The sequence below is a fragment of the Macrobrachium nipponense genome, chromosome 10 (assembly GCF_015104395.2).
Source record: "Macrobrachium nipponense isolate FS-2020 chromosome 10, ASM1510439v2, whole genome shotgun sequence".
In the NCBI taxonomy this organism is placed as follows: Eukaryota; Metazoa; Arthropoda; class Malacostraca; order Decapoda; family Palaemonidae; genus Macrobrachium; species Macrobrachium nipponense.
This window is the reverse complement of record NC_087204.1, coordinates 69537649-69559685: the sequence shown is the minus strand read 5'-3', so window position 1 is coordinate 69559685 and position 22037 is coordinate 69537649. Positions and strand designations below refer to the sequence as shown.

Below are 22037 nucleotides of genomic sequence, written 5' to 3'. Positions count from 1 at the left end.
TATTGATTTTAATTGTTGTTACCATTGTATTTCAGCCTGATGATGATGAAGAGAGAGAGAGAGGCACCGCAAGTTTCACTGATGAACGAAAATCGGTTTCCTGAACCGACGCACATTAAGATAAGGTCTACTTATAATTGATCAATGCATAATTTCAAATGACTATATGTACATATGAAATATCCATGTTAAACGCACGCGATTGACTTTAACGTCATGTAGAGCGATGGTCGTTCTTCCTTTTTTCCTCTCCTCATAGGCGGCGTCGGTGACCTTCATGTTCTGACGTTATTAATTCAGCGTAGAAAAAAACTTCCCTCTTATGAATATCACAGCAACGCCTTCCTTCAACGCTGAGGCTTGTTTTTCTGTTCTTTAAGTCCTATGAATAGTGTTTAAACAACCTCATTTAATTTGTCAAACCAATAACGTTTTCCAAATTCAACAAAGGAGAACAAGTTTTGACATATAATTCTTTCTTTCTCGGTTGTGCTCTGTTTGGAAAGGAATATTATAGCGCTGATATGGTTTTCCTCATATATATATATATATATATATATATATATATATATATATATATATATATATATATATAGTGTGTGTGGTTTTTATTCTCTTACGTCTAGCCCACAGAGCGTGTTACTGCTTTAGTCTGCTCTGGTTAACAATTAAATATTCAGATTAAGCAACCTATGAATAATACGACATCACGAACCTCAAACACAAATCTTCAGTCCCATAGAAGTTGCATATGCATTTACAGAGATCTTTCATTGCCATCCTGGCATTTATTTATGTGGATGTTGTACAGTCTGAATCTTGTTCGCATGCTAAAATAATAAGATAAATGCTATAAATACCCGGCGAGAAGGGTACCAAGCCAGCACTTGTCCCTCTGTGTTGGGGTTGGCCTAACCCTCTACGTATATAGATTCTTGGCTCCGTCGACTCTCACTCTAGTAGTTCGGGGTTTCAGTTTTTATGAACGAGAGCTGGTATTTGTGTTTTTTGTACTTTCTACGAGAAAAATAATATGATTTTACAATAGAACTCAAAAGTTTTGTGTTGCCAATATTTTACTAAGCTTAAATTATCTGAAGTACACAATGCAATTTTGTTTGGAGAAAGCTTCCTAGAATGAATAAGACCCCGTTATACAGATTTCAAGGTTACTTTCTTTTTTTCGAGAGATCTATTTCTATTTTCTCTTTCAATGTCCCATCATTTCTATTTGAGTATATTTCTAGACATAATCTATGTAATGTTTATAAACGAGAATAATGATACCACAATTAGCGAACTGCTTGGGAAAGAAATTATTTTGATCACGAGACATTGGGTTTGTTTATTTTGAACCTTGATGTACACACTCTTGATAAATCACCATTAGATCCATTATGGGTGGATTTTAAAAGTTTAGAATGATAAAAATGAGTTAGTGCGTGATTTCAGGTACGTAAAGAGACACATTTCTTAACAAAAGCCGCAAAATACAAAAATAAGACAAAGAAAACAAACGCCTCATGGACGTTTAAACTTCCCGGACACTCCTCTTGACGTCATATCCGGAATTTACACGTAAGCTTATCTCCTGAAATCGACACAGAGAAAATATTAAAACAAAATAGTTATTTTAAAATCTATCAATAATAAAAAGGAATGATTGTATAAAATTTCGTTTTTTAAATGTTTGATGATAAGAAAGATATCGAAATGGACAAAGAAGAGGTCCCTCCTCCCCCCCAAGAAGAAGCCCCTCCTCCTCCCCCACCATTCCCATAAGTCTCTTGCCTGCTACGCATCACAGCAAGGCTTTGCTACGGCCGGCGTAGATGCCGATAATTTGTCAACTATAGTGTATTAATTTAGTGGAAACCTCAATTTCAAGATGGTGAAGGGAGAGGTGAGTAACTTGAAAGACAGTTGCAGTTTTGATGAATCGGTGTAGTGGCCCGCTGAAGTTTATTAGTATCGCCTTTCACTCCTGTGGCATCCTGGCAACGGATTTCTAGACGCCATTTTGTGCAACACAATCATATGCTCGCCATGGTACGGTGGTGTTAAGGTTTTCCAGTGAAAGTCCAGTTGTAGTGACCCATTTAATTCTTTGTGTGACATTTCTTTTGACTGAAAAATTGTTTTTGACGACGCTGGATTGCTATAATGTGGTCTCGTGGCGTCTGTTGGGTTGGGCTTCGTCTAATCCCCAACGTGAAAGTTTTATATTTTCATGATAAACTTTTATGACAGTGATGGGTTGGGGTTGAGTTAAGAATGCGAAGGGGGTAATATTAAACAATTTGGTTTGTTTTTAATGTAGAATGCATAGGTGTTTACCACCTGATGGTGGCTTGGGTACGCAAATGGCCGCGTGGGAACCCGAGGTTTCCTGGAACGACTCTTGCGTTGAGGACGGGTGGGGCCATAGGCCTATGATGAGGTCGTCCCATGAAAATATTCATAACTTAGCTGTTTAATACTAAGAAGAATTGCTCGATACCCCGTAATTTATTTTTAATTTTGTGATAGCCTAGGCTACTTGATCGTATGGTACTGTGACTGGAGCCTACGAAAATGGCAGGTTGCCTTATGCCTACCTTAGTGCCCTAAAGGTCAAGGCAGTGTTGTGAACATGATGCAAAATCTATTTTACCTGTAGGTTTATGATATTACTTGCATACAAACCTTTTGACCCGCTCACTCTACATACAAGAATGGTTGACCCATTGCTTTTCATACGAGTTTGACCTAGGCTAGCCTAGGACCTCTTCTTACCTTGCATACTGCAACTTTGAATCACTACTCTACATGTAAAATGACAGACTAGCCTAGGCTACCCCTATCCGACATTACTGATAGATTAGATGCTAGGACCGCTTACTTTGCATACAGAACTTTGAACCGCTACTTTACTTGGTAAATGAGAGGCTAGCCTAGGCTACCACTAACCGATATTACTTTTAAGTTAGATGTTAACGGTGAATCTTTGAGTGCTGTCAGTAAGAACGTGGCAGAACGGTGCCTTGTAAATAAAGCCCTTTTTTCAAGTTTTGTGTTGTCTTTATATATATTTATATAAAAAAATTTCCCTGATTTATAAGGTTTATTTTTAACCATAAGGAAAAATTCATATTTAGCCAAAAAATAATGACTCAAAAAATACTCCTTTGATTGGAGGTTTACATCAGGATTATATATGGTAGTAATCCCAGGTCTTTGTTTTAAATATCAAGGGAGGAGATGGAATTTGAAAAATGGTTACTTGAGGGATAAATCACCCTGGTGTCACAGAACCAAAGGTCAGAGGCAAAAATCATATGCAGTGTAGAGATGTCCCAAGTCACCTTATCAAGTGGTATGAATATCAAAGTCCTGTCCTTAAAAAATGGCATTAGCCGGCTGGCCCCCCTAAATGTCGGTGTATCGGCCTCCGGACGGGAAAACTTTGGGAAGAAGAGTGCGTTAGATAACATTTCAATAATTAAAGACCAGAATAAAGTTATGAATTCCATATATTGCGTACACATGATAATTCATTTGAAAATATTCTTTGTTGTAAAGGTAACCAGATTCCTGATACAAATTTCATTGGTTTTGCTGTGAGAGGGGGAAACACCATCGTACTAAGGTGGATCAGCCTTATTCACACTATATTTAGGTAATTGGTGACAAGAATACAATTATATCTTAAGCATACCATTCACAAGATTGAAGTTTCGTCTATGTAATGTGACACATGAATGCCATACGATCTAGGGTAAAAAACCGCATGGTACAGGGATGGACCATGTACAATCAGCGTGAACAACCCCCTAAAAAGTACATTATAACGCGTCCTGACATCCAAGATGGGCATCAGTTGCCACTTGTTGTTGGTGAGAAACGGAGCTAAAGACCTCTACTTTGGTGTCAGGCCGCGTTATAATGTACTTTTCTTGGGTTTGTACACATTGATCGTACATGGTCCACCCCTGTACCATGCGGTTTTTTACCCTATAAGAAGTGTGAGAGGTCTGAGTAAAGTATGTTTTAAAGGTAGATATTAAATCCAACATGGCATTGTCGGCCTCCGGTCCATTTCGTAACCAGAGTAGGCCTCATGCCCTTCCCAGCACTTATTTGAACAGTATCAGTGTGTATGTAACTTTTACTGATCTTACTCAAGATTGCAGTTGTAATCAGCACAACGAAATACAATTTTGTTGTCTGTATTAGTGAAAGTATGAATCTTCTTATTCCTGGGGTCATGGTTTGAACTGAATTCATTCTTACCTTATAATTGGTGATTTTATCCTTACTGCCATCACAACTGAAACTCCACAGTGCTTATTTGATTGTAATTATACACCTTTTCCACCTCTTGGTCTTGATTCACTCCAAATTGCACTTTAACTATTTTGCTGGTTCCATTTAAATAGCCAAACATGCTTTTGAGCTTATTTTGTCAGTTCCGGTAAAGTAGGCAAACATGATTTTATGCTTTTTTTGTCGGTTCTGGTAAAACAAATCCCAGGAGTTTTCTTTAAATATTTTTATTAATGCTAGTAAGGCTAAAAAATACAAAATGGATTTAATAAGATTATTTTTATTTATAATTTAAGACTATTTTGAATCTTTTTCAATACTAATTGTTTAAACAATAAATTTACCATTTATTTATCATCACATTAAAGAAATGTAAGTCTCAAAATATTCAAGATAAGTCTGCAAATCTAAAACTTGCTCTTGGGGATGGTTCTTTTTCCAGTGCACCCACTGAAGACAACAGTCACAGACCACAGAATCCATCATGTTTAATTCCTTCCTACAGAGCCCACACACCTGCTGTGCTGACCATCTTAATGCTCCATACACATGCTCCACAGCTTTCCAACCATCTGAATCATAATATCTGCAAATCGTTTGGATTTAAACATTTTCATCCAGACGTGCTGTTGGTATCGAAGAAGGGTTTTGTTCAAATATATTTTCAGAGAAGCTCTCCACCCATAGCACAGGTGGCATCTTTACCACTTACAAAGTAGCCAAGAATCTGTAGATGACTGTTATTGGATGATTTCTTGATGAATGGAGTTGGCCTATCAAGTCCTGACTTTTTCTTGGGAATTCCTAAAACATTATTTTTGACCCTTTGGGTCTATCCCTTCTTTCTGAATTTAGAGGCAAAGTGACATTGTTTAACATTGGATCAGCAGGTTCTGGAACTGCACAGGGCTATGGAAGTGTAGGTGGTTCTGTTTCATCTTGAGCTGCAGATAATTCTGTGTCGGTAGGAATTAAATTATCATTCTGCTGATCTGGCAAACCATCCTGTTTTGTGTTTCAGTCATGTTGAAATTATGGTCAGTTGGCATGTCAATTGGTGGTAGATCGTGCTCAGTAACTTCCATAACTGCAATCTGTTTTCCTGCTTCCCACATCTTTGCTAAATCCTCTTAATACAGATTCTTTGTCTTGAAATGTTGAATCATCTGGCGGATGGACCATGTGTCCCTCCCTCTTCACTAATAACTATGAAGGCTGCAATGATTTCAGTTTCACCATTGCCATCAACAGCAGTCATGAAGTAGAATGGCATCCAGAGTTCATATGTCTTGTGAGTTGTCTTGTGAGTGGTGTCTGCAAGGATGAGCTCAGGAAACTGGCTGAAGGTGTGCTTCATATGTGTATCTTGGATGAATATGGCTGCCAGTGATTTGTTCTTATTATTAGGTAATCTGTAGAAAGCCCTGGTTGGGATTTCAGGTATAGTAGCAATCTGCTATAGTTCACAGACTCCTGTGGAAGGTTTGGGTTTGGCAGCTGTGGTGATGTTGTTTATGTCCTTCATGAACAAGGTTTTACCTGTGGTCTTGGGGAGTTGTTGGCAAACCATCTTCTGGTTGGCCCTAACTTTGAGCATTTCAGATGCTCCGTCTTTATCAGACTGGTCTAGACGTTTTTGTGATGGCAATAAGTTGTACAGTTAGTTGCTTGGATACCTCATGGTTGTGTTCACCAACATACTTTGTGATAGCTAACCTCTGACCATCAGCACTGGATCTTAGTTTCAGCTGGTATGGGCAGTCAGCTATGAATGTAGATTGGTGGGGTCGCAGGCCTTGGGATTTACATAATGTGTTTTCTACCACCATATATGCAAAGTACCATAGTTCACAGTACTTGATATCTGTATTGAAATGATTCGGCGTTCTCTTCGAAGCTGTAGCAATTGTTCTGCTGTCTCTTTAACATAATTGAAGTTAGTGGATTGGATTGATAACATTTAAGTTTTTCTCTAGTTGAATATTTGAACTAAAAGTTCTCTTAACATTGAAATCCATGAGTGCTGCTATAGTACTAAATTTTAGATATATTTGTTCCTCTTAGATAGATTCTTTTAATGTTTGTATAATAGAAATGCTCCACAACTATCTTTTTTAATGTATAAGCTCATTAGGTGGTTTGATGAATTCTTGTCAAGTACCATTTTAAGAAATTTCCTCTTAGATAGATTGTTTTAAAGGTGAAAAGCATATTTGTTTATTTTACCAGGACTGGTAAAATAATCTTGAATAGCATATTTGTCTATTGGGAACAACTTGAAAGAAAGTTTCCTTAGTTTCACGATCAATCCCGCCGAGCACCCAACAACCCTCAAAACCGTCTGCCTTTGTGAAATTTTAGTTTGCCGAATTTAGATTAGTCTATCAACAACTTGTTCTGGTCTGCCAATTTTACGATTATCATTCACCAGAATCTTAATGCAGACTGCGGCAAAAATTGTACCAATCCACTTTTGTATGGGCAGAACCAATTTTCAATATCATTTGCATATATTTTTGTGGAAGTTTGTGTATCCACCCATGAATAAGGTGCAATACAGTACTGAAAGCAAAATGCGATCCAGAGAAGAATGAGCCATGCCTAATTGAGATGCGTTTTCTACATTTCTGTAAATTACAGCTCCAAAAGTAACGGTCTTCATTTTTCACAAGACTAACTAGTTAGTTCCTTCAGTACACTGTTTACACACACCACTGAAATCGCTTAAAAGGCCTCCTTCATGAGAAACATGCAATTCACTTTCATCGCCACATAACTTCCCTAAATGAGTGACCGGGTTTGTAGCGGCAAATTCAATGTGAGACAAGAGGGAAAACGCCAGTTGGTTCGGGTCGTGGGGGGTTGAAGTCGAACTACTTACCTGTGCAGAGCGATCAGGTTTTGTTTTGGTTGTTACATGGCTGGCCCCCTAAAAGTGCAAACTACCCTTGAACTTTATTTAAATACATAATTATCTAGTGCTCACTTCTTTCTGCTGAAAAATCGTGAGTTTCCTTGGATCCCAGACGGACGTCGTCATTGTACACGATTGTTGTGAAGTGCCCCAGCGTCTATGGGTACGAGAGGTGTGCGGATTTAGTATATGGAATGGAAAGTTATTGACACAAGTGACTCCGCAGACATCGAGATGGTGTCAGTCTAAATTTTTTGTTTTAAGTAAAAATTTTCAAAGCATCATGGAGGTATGTTTACACTGCGCAAGGCTAGACTTTCATTATCCTCTGTTCAGTCTTAAAATGTGACCTTAATTTCTAAATTTGGAGAAAATACTTTAAAAGGTTAGGAGAGTTCTCGAGCTGTTGCTCTAACACCCCGATGACTGGCGATTGGTTCCTATCTCTGGTGTCAGGACTAGAGGTACTTTTTCGAAGGGTGGCTCCACACGTGGTCAAAACTGGATCAGCTAGTCCAGTCGGTTGTTTCCCGTATAGCTATGGTGTGCCAATGGTTTTTATTTGTTTACCCTCCAAACTTTGGATAAAACTTAATACTAACCAAGGAAATAAGTGAATTTTGCATATCCCTTTGTAATATATAGATACTTAAATATTAGAGCAATTTTATAATGATTGCGTTACTATGATATCTAGAATATGTGGAAACAGTTTGTAGAGGCATCGGCATTGGCAACGATGACTGGCATCCTTAGCATGCATTAAAGATTAATTTGTTTCAGCCATACAGTTGTTAGAAATTAAAAACATTATTTCAGCCATACAATAAAAAATTTAGTCATATAGTAATACAGTGGACCCCCTGTGTTCTTGTTCTCCGGATTCGAGAACTCTCACATTTGCGGATTTCTCTCGGGAACTTTTCCCCGCATTATTCGTGGAAAATTCGCACATTCACTGTATTTTTCTGAGAAATATCCACTTTTTTAATTTCATCATAAAATCCACTTTTTGTGATAAAACTTAAAAGAAAAACAAATATAAACATTTTTAGTGGGGTTTTCTTGTTTTAGGCTGTTTTAAGCATTTTTATAGGGGTTCCAACTATTCACGGTGGTGTCTGGTACGCAACCCCACAAATACGGGGGGGGAACCACTGTACAGGTAGTCCCCTGGTTACGAGGGGGGTTCCATTCTTGAGACGCGGCCTTACTTTTAATGCTCTGGGTGCATTCAGAACAAAGTAAACTGCATTCTTATTTCATTTTTCATAAAAAAAAGCTTCAAATATTGATTATTTTGCATTATTGGTGTCATATGTCTTCTGCCAGATCAGCGTTGTAGGCGTTGTAACTCTGGAAATAATTTTTGATGAATATAATTGAAAAGCGCCTTAACCTCAGAATGTTGTAAGCCGAACCCTTCGTAACCCGGGGACTGCCTGTATAGGGGAAACAACTGCCTTGTGAATCATCGTACTTGGGTAGATCACCCATATTCACTCTATATTTAATTGCTGAAACAAGAATACAATTACATCTTTAAGCATACCATTCATAAGAATGAAATTTCATCAACACTGTGATATTTGGAGGTGCCATACGAACAAAATAAGCATTTGGGGTCTTCGTATAATATGTTTTCAAGTCCGTTTTAAAATCCAACATGGCATCTTCCGCATCCGGTCCCTTTCGTAACCGGCGTTGATCCTACGTCCTTCCCAGCGCTCATTTAAACAATATTATTGTATATATGTAACAGTTATTGATCTTACTAAAGATTGCAGTTGTAATTAGCACAATAAAATAAACATTTTGTTGCCTATATTAGTGGAAGTATGAGACCTTGGGTCATGGTTTGAACTGAAATTCATTTTATCCTTACTGCCATCACAAATGAAACTCCGCAGTGCTTATTTGATTGTAATTATACACAATCTTGATTAATATCAATAAATGTTACATATAATTATACACTGTAATTATACACAATCTTGAGTAATGTCAATAAACGTTACATATGTACACAAATATTGTTCAAATGAGCGCTGGGAAGGGACAGTATCGGAATTGTAGAACCAAATTGCACACAACCATCACAGGCCATATTGAATTTAAATACTGCCTTGAACACATATATTATGAAGACTTTACATGCTTATTTGACTTTTTATGAAGACTTTTCATGCTCATGTAAATATGTAAAGTGAAAAAAGTGGTCAGTTTGAGAGAGAGAGAACATGCCTGTGTTTGGCAAAGTTGGTCATCACAAAGCTTGCTATTCAGGACAAATCTGAAAAAGCCAATTGCTTTGATGTTTCTTAACCTTGCCTTTGCCGTTAATTTACTAATGGGGTGAGGCCTGTTACTGGTACTAAGTCTTATGACTGAAATAATCATGCATTAAAAGCTAACCTTGCACTCCCCTCTCTAACTGGGAAAAGGACTACACCCCTGTCACTCCTTTAGCATTACACACATTGTTACCTTCAAGTTTGCAGGTATATACCGTCAAACCTCTGTTTTTGTAGATTATTTTTGATTTATTTTTTTATGAAATTTTTTTTTGTCTTATATGTTTCCTCGGTTTTGTACACTGGGAAACACTCCATCCAGGGCCCCGCCAGTGACAGTGCCCAAAGACTCCCATCGTTTGTGACCCATGCTGCTGCTGTTTTTTTTTTTTTTTTTTTTTTTTGTAACTGCTAAATAAGCAACATTGGGCTGGAGAAAGTAGCCCTTCTGAAAAAAAAAAAAAAAAAAAAAAAAAAAAACAAAAAAAAAAAAAAAAAAAAAGCAAGAAACACTGGAATTTCAAGAAAGAACTAGCAAAGTGTTGGAGGAAGTTGCATGCGATTTCGGTGAGAAAATGCCTACAGCAATTGCTGCTGTTAGTGAATTTAAAGCTTTGACAAATTTAGAAAACTAATGGGGCATAGTGTGGCCTACTTGGGGATTAAGGACATGTTTACAGAGTGGAATGATGTAAAATAGTGGAGAATTATAACAGTCATTCCAACAAAGTAGCTGTAATCTGTGGGAGGTTCTGGAATAGATTATTTACAGAAATTGAGATTCCACTGTAATATGAATTCTTTTTGTTTATGTATTATCTATTTGTGTGATATATATATATATATCATATATATATATATATATAATAATATATATAATATATCATATATATATATATTATATATATATATATATATATATATATATCTATATATATATAACTAATATTGATATATATATAGATATATTCTATCTCTATTATATATCATATATAATTGATTTTATATAATATATATAATGTCATAAGGTTTTTTTTCCCTGAAGGTTGTGGAAAACCTATCTAGAGTGGGAGGGATGGTCCACTTGTTTTTTTTTTCACCATTTGGTTTTATTGCCAATGAAGACCGTTATAATAAATTTGTGCATTAGTGTGTACTATATACTGCATGAGGTGGAAGGGAATAACCTTAAACACATCGAAAGTAACAAATTATTTATAAAAAGGGCAACATGTTTATTGGTAAATATGAACCATTGACTTGTTTCATATCACTTGGTCTGTGGTAAAAGGGCCAAAATGCATGCCTCTTTCTGGTGGTTGAATTCTGTTTGCAACAATTAAAGAATAGCAGAGTAACTTGAATGTATGATTGTCAACTTTTAGGATGGTTGCCTAGTTTATTAGTTTGTAGTATATTATGTGGGTATGTCAAGTGCAAGTACATAATCAGGTATATTCACTCTCGAACAAAACTACTATATTGAAGTGCAGCTCAGTATTTATGGTCAGAATTCTCAAGAAATTTAAAAGGTGTTTGAAGGAAAGCACTGAATTGAATAGCGAAGTCAATTTGTCTTATAACTTAGTTAAGTGTGAATTATTAAATTAAATAAGTAATGTTAGCTGTGAAACAAAGATGCTTGGTGCAAGCTACATAATGCTTCCTATGTATGAAATAAAGTGAAGAGAATGAAATAATTATTTCATTGTTATCTGGTTTGTGTAGTGAAAGTTGCTATTGTACTGTGTAATGGTTGCAGTAATTCTTTTACTCTACTTGAGCTTCACAGTTTGTTTTAAATGAAAATTTAAATCTAGACATTTCCAGAAAGTAGTAATACTGTATATATATGTATACCTGTTTTGCACGTTGAAAAAATGGCAAACTGCTTTTTTTGTTTGAACCCATTTGTGCCAGCCTAGGTACAATTACAAAAGAAAACTTATAATAGGAAGAATTTTTCAGGTTTAATTTTCTAAGTCTCAAACATTGTGGCTTGTAAGCAAAAAGGTCTTATTTTTAATTAGGCAGTTTACTTGAACCATCTGTACACATAACTGCATTGCCTTTTCATTGTGGTAATAGCATTTTCAGGTTGGCACTTAACACTTGTGATGTTCAGTAATTGAAATTTGTGGCTGCCTTTTTGTTAGGTGTACATGTGGCCTTCAACTTAAGCTGGTTTCATTCTTTGGGCTCTTCCTCGTGAAGAACAAGTGGAAATGGGAACTGATATAATGTTGAGATTTTGCTTAAAGTATTTTAATGTATAAATTATTGTAGGTGCAATTGCCTTACTTTAGGAGGTAACTGTGTAAGAGGTGTAAATATATTGTGACCAATATCCATTTTCCCTTTTCCCACTTCCCTCCCCATTTTTCTGAAGGCGAGAGTCAACCGCTCAAGTAGAATCCGCGTAAGTTGCAGGTCGACTGTATACATTTATATGAATTTTAGTACGAGAATAGCTTTGATTGTGAGCTATATTTTATCTAGTGCTTGTTAGTTTTTCTTAATATTTCAGTGCAATGAAGTAGACACTACCTCCTAATTTTTTCATATGCAAATTGGCTGCAGAAAGTTGTTGTTTTAAGAAATTCTTTATGTACGCCAATATAACTGGGTTACCCTTTGGTCCTTGCTTGCATAACCAGTTGATGACAGAACCTTGCTGAAATTTCCCATTCCTTTCAAAGCTGTTCCATAGGTACATAGTTATGAATAGTTCTACAGAAAGCTGCTGCTTGTAGGAATTAAATTGTGATTTCTTATAATTGTTTTTGTATTCAGGTATAACTGCTTGCTGAAATTGCTTTACATGTAGATGTGCAAGTTTTTACTAAAAATGGAGCACAATTAAAATGTATGGTAATAAATGTATTGAATGGTGAATATTGCTGTTAGGAATGGACTTGATTGTTTGCTATAGGGGCACTTTTTATTAATCTGATATTAACACAATGCTTGTAAATATTTTTGCTCTAGTTAGTGATAAGGTCTGTATGGAACACGATACTGCATAATTAGGCTAGTGTTAACTTTGATGCTGTATAGAGCTGCACAAGCAAAGTCCATGAGTAAGACAGTTTCATGGAACTAGTTAGAGCAGTATGGTACACTACATTTCTTTTTAGTTTAATGTAATCATGATTGGGAAAGATAAACCCTGTTAACTAGTTGTGTTGTGAAGTGCAACACCACCAGTGTAACAACCATTGTATAACATCTTGGTAGTCCTATTCATTGCTTGTGTTAGTTTGGTACTGGTACTCTTCTCTTGACTGCACTGTATTAGGTAGGGCTGATAAATTTTTCATATTAACATCAGAGGTAGAGCCCTAAGAATTGACTAGTACTTTCTTGAAGGCATAGGTCATTAAAGGTTAAACATGAATCAGCTTTGCCAAAGAGGCTCCTATGGGAAGAGAATGGAAAGGTAGAAGGGACTGCCTGTATTGTATAATAGTTGTAAAGTAACGTTTTTCACTGTTGTAAACTAATGTCTTGTAAACTACGTGTTGATAAGCCTAAAGAATTTTTCAAAAGGTTGATAACTTGGCTGTTAAAGAAGTACACATAAGAGTGTCTAGGCTGTCAAACGCAAATATGTATTTCCAAGGGTCAGTCTTGGCTGGGATTATTTGCTAAGACCCTTTAAAAAGGAACAGGTAGTCATTTGACTTGTATATATTTTTTGGTAAGATTGTCATGGGGTTGGGGGATTTTCTTTTTATGAGGGTCCCTTTACAAGGGCATAGTAGACTAGTGGAAAATATTTTTCATATATAGTAAGGTTATGGAAGAAGAAAAAGATAAATGTGCGGTTAGTGTGTAATAGTAAAAAAAAATTTTTTTATTTACATTTGGATAAAGTATGTACTATATTGTATTGGTGTCCAACCTAATACTAAATGCAAATAGCCAAAGCTGCTGTTTGATTTTACCGCTTTACTCTTAAGAAGCTATCATCAGGCATAAAATAAGGTACGAGGTGATGATAAAAAGAAACAAGTGTAAGCAAGCTGTGCTAGTTGTGGTATAGTTTTTTATTTTTTTTATTTTACGATTGGTTGAAACATGAATTTCATGTGAACTAGCATTGATCTTCCCTTATGTAATATTCATTGTCAAGGCATTTGAAATAATGGGGAGTTGGACTTCGAGTAGTGATACTCATTACTACTTACAGTATGTTTGAAAGCTTACCTCCTAAATTTCTGTAATTTGACTGCTGAGGTGTTTTTTGTGAATTTCTGCTCGTGTTGAAGGTTTAGGTTAATTTGTTTCTTGTGTAAATCTCAAAATTTGTAACTGAAGAAAATTTTAGTGTGGAAATTGTGAATCCAAAATGAGGAGTGAATATTTGATGGCATGTCACATTGAGAAATCACCTACATTAAGAAAAGCTCAATACAGTATTCTTGATTAGCTGTTTTGCTGAAAGCACATAGGTTTTTGTACAGAACAAAATTTATATTTCTGGAAAGGGAAAACATTAGTACATATAGTTTAATTTATTGCATTTTTGCAAGTTGACTTCAGTTTTATTGCAATCAAGGAGCTAGTTAAAGCTGGCCTTATGTCAGCATGTTATCTTGTTTAAGTAACCATTAATGGAAGAAGGCAGAAAGTACTTGCATAATGTTTAGGTAGTAGTGGATAACACCGAACCAAAAGTTTCCCACAATTAAGTGAAGAATTAAGCAAAAAAGGAGTTCTTGGTCCTTAATTTGGTAGTGAAGAGGGAAAGGAGTGAGTGAATGATTAACTCGGAAATTTGAGGCTAGAAATATATTATACTGGGTCTGCTTCTATTGGATCAATAGATGTCAGTACATAAAGAGCTAGTTAGAAACTCATCATTATAATTAGTAATGGATGGAAAAATTAGGAGGTTCTTGGAATCCGAACAGTACTATACATGGATAGCAGAGGACTGAGAGAATTGGTTTGCATAGATCAAGGCACAAAATTTTGATTGAAAGTGATTGATTGTCAGTTTTCCCTTTTATATTTTTGTCCGTATTATTTTTACCTTTTCGATTATGTACCAGCTATGAGAAATACTGTACTGTACGATATTTTGATAAAGATTTTTCGATTCCCAAAAATGTTCATGTGTAAGGAAAAGACAAAACCTTAGGAAATGCCTACTTGTATTGTGTAATATATTCTTCATAATTATTTACTTGATACAGTATGACAGTGAGACTGGAGATGGTTACTACCAACAATCGATGCAGGGGGGCAGGAACAGAAATCCGGTAAGGAAGTGTAGTACAGTATTTCATATCTAGAATGTATTTTAAACAAATTAATATTTTGAGTGCCATTATTTTTTGTATTGTAAATATTTCAGTTGGCCAAGGAAAGTTCATACCCTTGGGCAAGCAGTATGTTTTGTTGTTGTGGATCAATAAATTTCTTCGTCTTAGACAGTTTGTCTAGATTATTTCCCAAACTGTCTCTGGTGTTAAACCTAAGTCATTGGAGGACTGTATCTATGCAAACCATCTCTGGGTCTAGTAGGGCAATAATATAGATACTGGCCTGAAGATTTAAATGTATGTAAAACCAAGGGATTTCATGTATACAGTAGTTTACAGTGGGTTGAATATTATCTTTATTATTTAGCATGTTTGTGGATTCATGTGATAACCCTGTGATGCAGTTTTATTCCGTAATGTGGAAGTGATGGTAGTCTTGAGTGTTGGGTAATTTTTAAAAAAATTAAAATTTTTGTTCAGTATTGTGAAGTTTTCAGCTTAAAATTGATGAGCAACATGTAGTCTTTGTTGACATCAGAATGAAGACTAGTTTTAAGTATTTTAAAGCTGTTATTTTTTTTATAAGCCTAGTTTTAAGTGTGGTAAAGCTATTATTTTTCTTTTTTATACCTTAACTACGTATTGCCTTTGCAAATTGATATCCTTTTTGCCAGCTAGTAAGTGTTTTAGGTTAAGATGTGGCTTGTGAAGTGATAGGATGTGGCTTATTAAGTGTTTTGTGACATTGAAATGTTTTCAGTTTGTAGAACAAATGGTTGTGGGAAGACCCTTCATTGGCAGTATGTACATTAGTAGTATGTTATTTTGTGTTTAGTGGTTTGGAGGCACTCAAATTTTAGGAATGCAAGGGTTATTTTATTTTTTTGGGTATTATTGATTTCTTTTGCTATTATTTTTTTCTGCTTACTGAGCATGGTTTTTTTTTTAAGGGCTCTGGGATACCGATTTCATTGGCAAGGAAGTTTGTTTTTCATTTATTCATGTCAACATATTTTAATTCCAGGACCAGGAGCCTGAGCAGCTTCGTAAGTTGTTCATTGGTGGTCTGGATTACCGTACTACAGATGACAGCTTAAAAGCTTATTTTGAGCAGTTTGGAGAAATTGTTGATGTAGTGGTTATGAAGGACCCAAAGACGAAGCGATCCCGAGGTTTTGGATTTGTTGCATTCTCTCAGCCCTACATGGTTGATGAAGCACAGAAAAACAGACCACATAAAGTAAGTACAAAGCTGATACTATTCTGGTTTTCCAATTGTGAGATTTCAGTGTTCACACCAGTTAAAAAAAAAATATACTTACATATATAAATTTCTCAAGTTTACATTTTTATCAGTATGTATGTATTTTCAGATTGATGGTCGTCCTGTTGACACAAAACGTGCTGTACCCAGAGATGAAATCGGCAAATTAGAGTCTGGGGTAACGGTCAAAAAGTTATTTGTTGGTGGTATTAAGGATGATGTTGAAGAGGAGGTAAGTTTAAAATTAGAAGTTCCTAAATGACATTTAAAATGTCAAAATATTGAAGTGACAAGGGCCTTGTTACTGAGAGCTGATGCTTATGATTTTTGGATAATTTCAGGATTTGAGAGAGTTATTCTCAGAGTATGGAAATGTAGTGTCTGTCAGCATACCCACCGAAAAGGAGTCCCAGAAGAAGAGAGGATTTGCATTTGTCGAATTTGAAGACTATGATTCCGTAGATAAGGCATGCGTCCAGTGTAGTAAGTACTCTTTTTCCACTAAACTTTTTTTTTTTTTCTCTCTCCTCCTCTCCTCCTCCCCACCACTTAACCTTTATACTCCGTGAGGCCCATGATCATGGCTTTACCTATAGCCTCCATAAGGCCACGTTCAAGGCTCTCTAAAGTTCTGTACAAACTCGCCCCTCTCATGTCCCCACTTAAATGTTTGGAGAAGCTTTGAACTGGATTTCATGCAAAAGTGTTTGTTGTGTTAGCCATGTGGTTTTACTGTTTGTGTTCTGTGTAAATTTTGTAATAAGTTTGTTTCTTTTGATTTAGTAATAGTTTATATAATAACATGCCAAAGTGAAATGTAGGAAAACTATTACTAAAGTAAAACAACAAAATTGTTTTCCATGTCTTTTAAACCTTTGTAAACGCGTCTTGACAGGTGGACGTAAACACGCATTAAAGTCTTGCATGTAAACGTTACTTACTTCATACTTTTTTTTTTTCATTTAGGTTTGGAAGCATGTTTATTTAGCTTAGTAATATTTTTGGGAATACATAATACATTTTATAGGACAGGCTAGGTAGCTTCATTTGAAAAATTTGGTAACACATTTCATACAGGATTAATATGCATCACTCATGAGTTACGGCATTTAAGCAATCTTCATTTTCAAAGCAGTGAATGAACATGCAGACTAGTGAATGAAGACAAGTGAACATGCAGAGTAATGAATGAGCACATACTTAAATATGAGTAACTGTTTTAATAATTTTTTTTTTTTGTTTGTGCCTGTCTTTGATTGTAAAAAACTGGTTTATCTGCCAGTTTTTGGTGTTTGTTATATCAGTACTTAAAAGTTAACGAGTAACTATAAAGACATTATATGGTCATTCAAAGTAAATTTTGACTTTTTTTTTCTATAAAATCTACATCAATTTTATCATTTTCTTACATAACATCCTTTACATTTAGGATAATTTGTTAAATTGTATCAGGATATTCAAAGCATTAGCTTTCTATTGATAAATAACTCCCCATACTTCAGAGTAGTTCTTGTCTGAAATTGAGATCAAATACAAACATCAGGACTGGTCATGGTAGCAGTATTTTATCTGTGCATTTGAATTAGGCTAAAAACTACAAGTCCGGAGTATAAGGGTTAAGCCAGCTCAGTTTGATTGTTGAATGTACATGTGTAATAGCTTTTCATTTACCTGTAGTTTTGTCTGGTAAATACAATAGTTGATAATTTTCTTAAAGTATGTATTTTTATCTCAGATTATCTGTATGTAATATAATGGTTTCTTATAATGCCTTCTGTAATGCCTTAATTTTGTTTCTTTCAACAGCACACAAAAGTATTCAGTTAAAAGGAAAGAAAGTGGAAGTAAAAAAGGCGCTATCAAAGAATGAAATGCAAATTCAACAACAGCGAAGAATGGGCGGAGGAATGGGAGGTGGTATGGGTGGAGGCGGAATGGGAGGCGGCATGGGCAGAGGTGGTGGTGGTGGCGGCGGTGGGAATGGCCCTTGGGCTGGTGGGAGAAATGATAATTGGGGTAATAACCAGGGTCCAGGATGGGGTGGAGGTAAGTTCCTTGTCTTCAGTAAATGTCCTGCATCACAAACGTGTAAAGTAAGTTTAAGGGGACCGTCCGCTATGTTGAGTATTTTTTTTATTATTATTATTATACAAAATATATAATTTCCATATATGTTTTAGATATATATACCTTCATCATACAAAAATTTCAAGTCATTTGAGCATAAACTTTGTTTTATTAGCAGAAATTATAATTTACAAAAAAAAAAAATTTACCTAGCGATTTTTACGCTAATATGACATCAGTTGTATATATTGAAAATCATACCATAAAAACTACTATATATACGGAATAATCCTGTGTGAACAGAATTTTGATTTTTATGAATTAATTTTTTATTTTTTTTGTCTAGACAAAAAAAAAAAAAAATGGCTCACAAGGAATTATGAGATTTTTTGAGTCATGATCTCCCAAAGATTTGCTATGTAAATTTTAGCTTTTTTCTTATAAAAGTCAAAACATTATTATAATTACTTTATTTGTACTTTATTGTTGATTTCTACATCAAGGATCCTGGTCCTCCCCCTAAAAGTGGTATTAAATACCCTAAGCGTGACACGAGAGACTGATGTTGACGGCGTGTCATGAGACAATGAGGATGAGACAATGAGGGGAGCTGATAACAATGAATTTTCGTGTTTTTCTTTCAGCACACTCCTGGCCTTCGCTAATTTTGCTAGCCTTAGTTGCTGAGTAGCCTTCTTGATCTTGGGTAACTTTGGCATTGCTATAAGGTCACTAAGAAGTTATAAAAACAACGTAAATGGCTAGTAACCAAACGCAATTGCGTAAGTGCGTACAACTACTTAGTTGTTCTCTGAGTCTCGCCTATAAATAACTGCTCTGAGCAGCTGGCCTCTCACACTACGATTCATTGCTACCAGATGTATGAGAATTTCGAAAAAAATCTGAAGAAATCGCTGTATTTATGCATAAATAAACACGCAAAAACGATCCTGTCAAACTCAGTCATACAGACGACGCAGTTACAATGACGTCATCATTTAAAAACCGTTATATCTTCATTATTTGTAAAAATAATTGGCTGAAACTTCTGGAAAGTATGCATGGCATGTTTCTGCATAGATACAAATAATAACACTTATTTTTTATTTTTTCAAGTTGACATGTCATCCGCCGTAGCGGACGGTCCCCTTAAGAACAAAGATAACAGCACTTTCGAAGGTATGCCTCAATCTTAGAACTTGGATAGAATTTAAAGCAACTTTAATTTGAAATACGAGTGAACAGAAATAGTTTCTTAAGGGAGCTGTCACTCCGAACTTAATAATGATTGATAAAATTGCTCCTTATTAGGGAATAAATTTACAGATAACCGCAGTGGTTGGGGTAATCAAGGAAACTATGGCGGACCCAATCAGTCTGGACCTGGTGGGTACAACCAAGGAGGCTATGGAGGAAATCAGGGACCATGGCAAGGTGGTCCACCCAACAATCAGAACTGGAACAACCAGAACAATCAAGGGGGATGGGGTCCACAGCCAGGAAACTATGGTGGTGGTCCTAACAACTGGGGCCAGGGAGGTCCTAATGATTTCGGCAACAACTATGGTCAGAGCTATGGTGGTGGTCCAATGAGAAATCAGGGATATCAGAACAACAGACCGGCTCCATACAGTGCTGGTAAGTTGCCTGGTAGTTTAGCAGGTTACATATTGTAATGCATGTACATGACTCGTTTACTTACACTAATATAAGATATGAGAAAAAATCAATGTAGGTGTGGATGAGGTTTGCTAAAAAAAATTTAACAAACAAGATATTCAGGATATAACAGTTATGGATATAAGCGGTGATTATAGTTGTAAGGTGGATAGAGATGGAATTTTGTTGACTCAAACATACTGGTTTGAACGTGCAGTTGAAGTGTGAAAGGCTTAAGCTTTATTATTGGCTGAATGATGAACTTGATGAATGCATAGTTTAATAGATTAACGGGGATACATTGTTGCTAGTTTGTTAGGAGGTTACATGTAAAAGCTCAAGTGTTGAAACACTTGATTTTACAGGTGGCGGTGGCGGTGCAGGAGGTGGAGGCTACAACGCTGGTGGTCCTGGAAACTACGGAAACCCCCCCAACATGAATGCGGGTGGGCCTAGACGATTTTAAACAGTACTCTAGTGAGTACCTGTATGATACTCAGTGGCTTAATCTTCAGCATTAGCCAGTTGACCTTAAAATAAGTCATGAAATATTTCTTTAAAGAAGAAAACTGATTGAGTGCTTTAATAAATACTTGATTGATGACTACTAACCTGACAGTTAAATAATGACTAATTGATTATTTTCCACCACACACTAGGTACATAGCAAGGTTAGCCATGCAGTCAGGCAGACAGACAGGCAGGGCTTCAGTCAGGGCCCAGTCAGGCATGATTACTAGAACTGAGGCAGGCGAGCTGAAAGAAAGAGAAATACAGAGATAGGGCTATATGAGGCAGCACAGCTCCTCGACACCCCAAGCTGTAGAGGGAGCCTGTGCACGGAACATTCCATTCGGCGCATGGACTAGCCACTTGCCTCCTTACTAGGAGATAAACATAACAGTATATCTAATATATATATTCTGGATGAACTCTGAAGAAGAAAATCTCTATTATTCAGTACTTGCATTTTTGTATTTAGGATGTGTAGAAGTGACTATTATCACATACAGTACTCTTATATTCATTTAAGAAGAACCAAAGCGTAGTCAGTTAATCGTTGTGTGCAGCAATTGTATTTTCATTTTACAAATAAATTACTACTAAGAAAAGTGTATATTGAAATCCTGAGGTTAAAGAAGAATATAAGTAAAGAAAGGATTTTAAAGATAAGAGAAAGTTTGGATCGGAGAGGGATCTAGGCAGTGAGGATCTTAGGAAACTGTCTAGGTCAAAACCTTAAGGTAGGTTCATGTGTTTGAGTTTTGTGGTGTAGGCAGTAATGTATTTTATAGGGTTTGGGTACACGTTAATTTATTTTTCAATATTTTATTTCTTTGAGTGGTTAGCACAATGTGTAGTGGTGCTAGGTCACGCTTAGTGTGAGTGCACTCTTCAGCTTTGTATACCCATGCCATTGTCGTTTTGACTATACTGTATTCCCCCAGAAACTTTTGATTCATCAAGATATATGGCTATTTAGTCCATTCCTGAGTATTGGTAACCATTCTAATATTTCCGGTACCCCCAGGTGTGATGTGAATCCTGCTTGCCAAAGATGTCGGGACCTCCTGGTTGACCATACCGAAGCTGTGATACTTCCAAATATATTTATATTTTTCTATATTTTTAATATATATTTTAATGAATTTAGTAGTTTGAATTTGCCTTCCAGGTATCTTGTGCAGCATTACAGTAAATGCAGGGAGGCTAAGTGTAAGATTAATTGATATTTAAAATTGAGGGACTTCAATGTTGAAATTTGCCATTTGCTCATGTGGGTAATTTGGAAATGGTTAAGGTTTCTGTACTTGTAAGGTAACATACAGGTTGTTTAATGCCATGTCTATATATATCAACTGTGTGCTGATTAAGAACTTGTATGATTCATATGTGCTTTTCATAGGATGAGTTTTAGTCCTGTCATTTTTGCTGTTCAGGTGACTGCCAACTTTCGGGTTTGAAGAATCTACCTTTCGTCTTGACTGTCAAAGTTGATTTTGAGAGGTCAGTTCTGTACGCAGATTGAGTGATGATAGACCTATACCCATGCAAACTTTGGTAGCCTTGACCTATACCCATACAAATGGTTTTGTATCCTTGTTGCTTGGAACCAAGTATGGTTCAGATCAGTAGCAGAACAATTCTAAGACTGATATTGAACAAACCTTTGTGATTGTGTGGCAGTTCTCTTCATCAGACAGATTTTTTTTGCAGTTTCCTTTTGGGCCCTGTTCTTTGCTGTCTGCTGTTTCCTGCTTGAG

General features: G+C 36.0%; 1 protein-coding gene across 9 annotated transcripts; it reads left to right on the top strand.

Moving 5' to 3' along the window:
* Positions 1-1747: 1747 nt before the first annotated feature.
* LOC135223671 (heterogeneous nuclear ribonucleoprotein A1, A2/B1 homolog) lies at positions 1748-21422 on the top strand. 9 transcript variants are annotated; one of them, XM_064262336.1, is made up of 10 exons: positions 1748-1903; positions 14715-14780; positions 15808-16023; positions 16157-16279; positions 16389-16530; positions 17854-18093; positions 19231-19293; positions 19426-19752; positions 20139-20219; positions 21305-21422. In XM_064262336.1, the coding sequence occupies exons 1-10, from the start codon at positions 1889-1891 to the stop codon at positions 21313-21315; spliced, it is 1284 nt and encodes a 427-aa protein (XP_064118406.1). In that variant the 5' UTR covers positions 1748-1888; the 3' UTR covers positions 21316-21422. The 9 variants fall into 9 exon arrangements, with proteins under 9 accessions (XP_064118406.1, XP_064118404.1, XP_064118408.1 ...); XM_064262334.1 differs by having other exon boundaries at positions 20139-20250; XM_064262338.1 differs by lacking the exon at positions 21305-21422 and adding an exon at positions 20433-20885 and having other exon boundaries at positions 19441-19752; positions 20139-20250.
* The last annotated feature ends 615 nt before the right edge of the window (positions 21423-22037 follow it).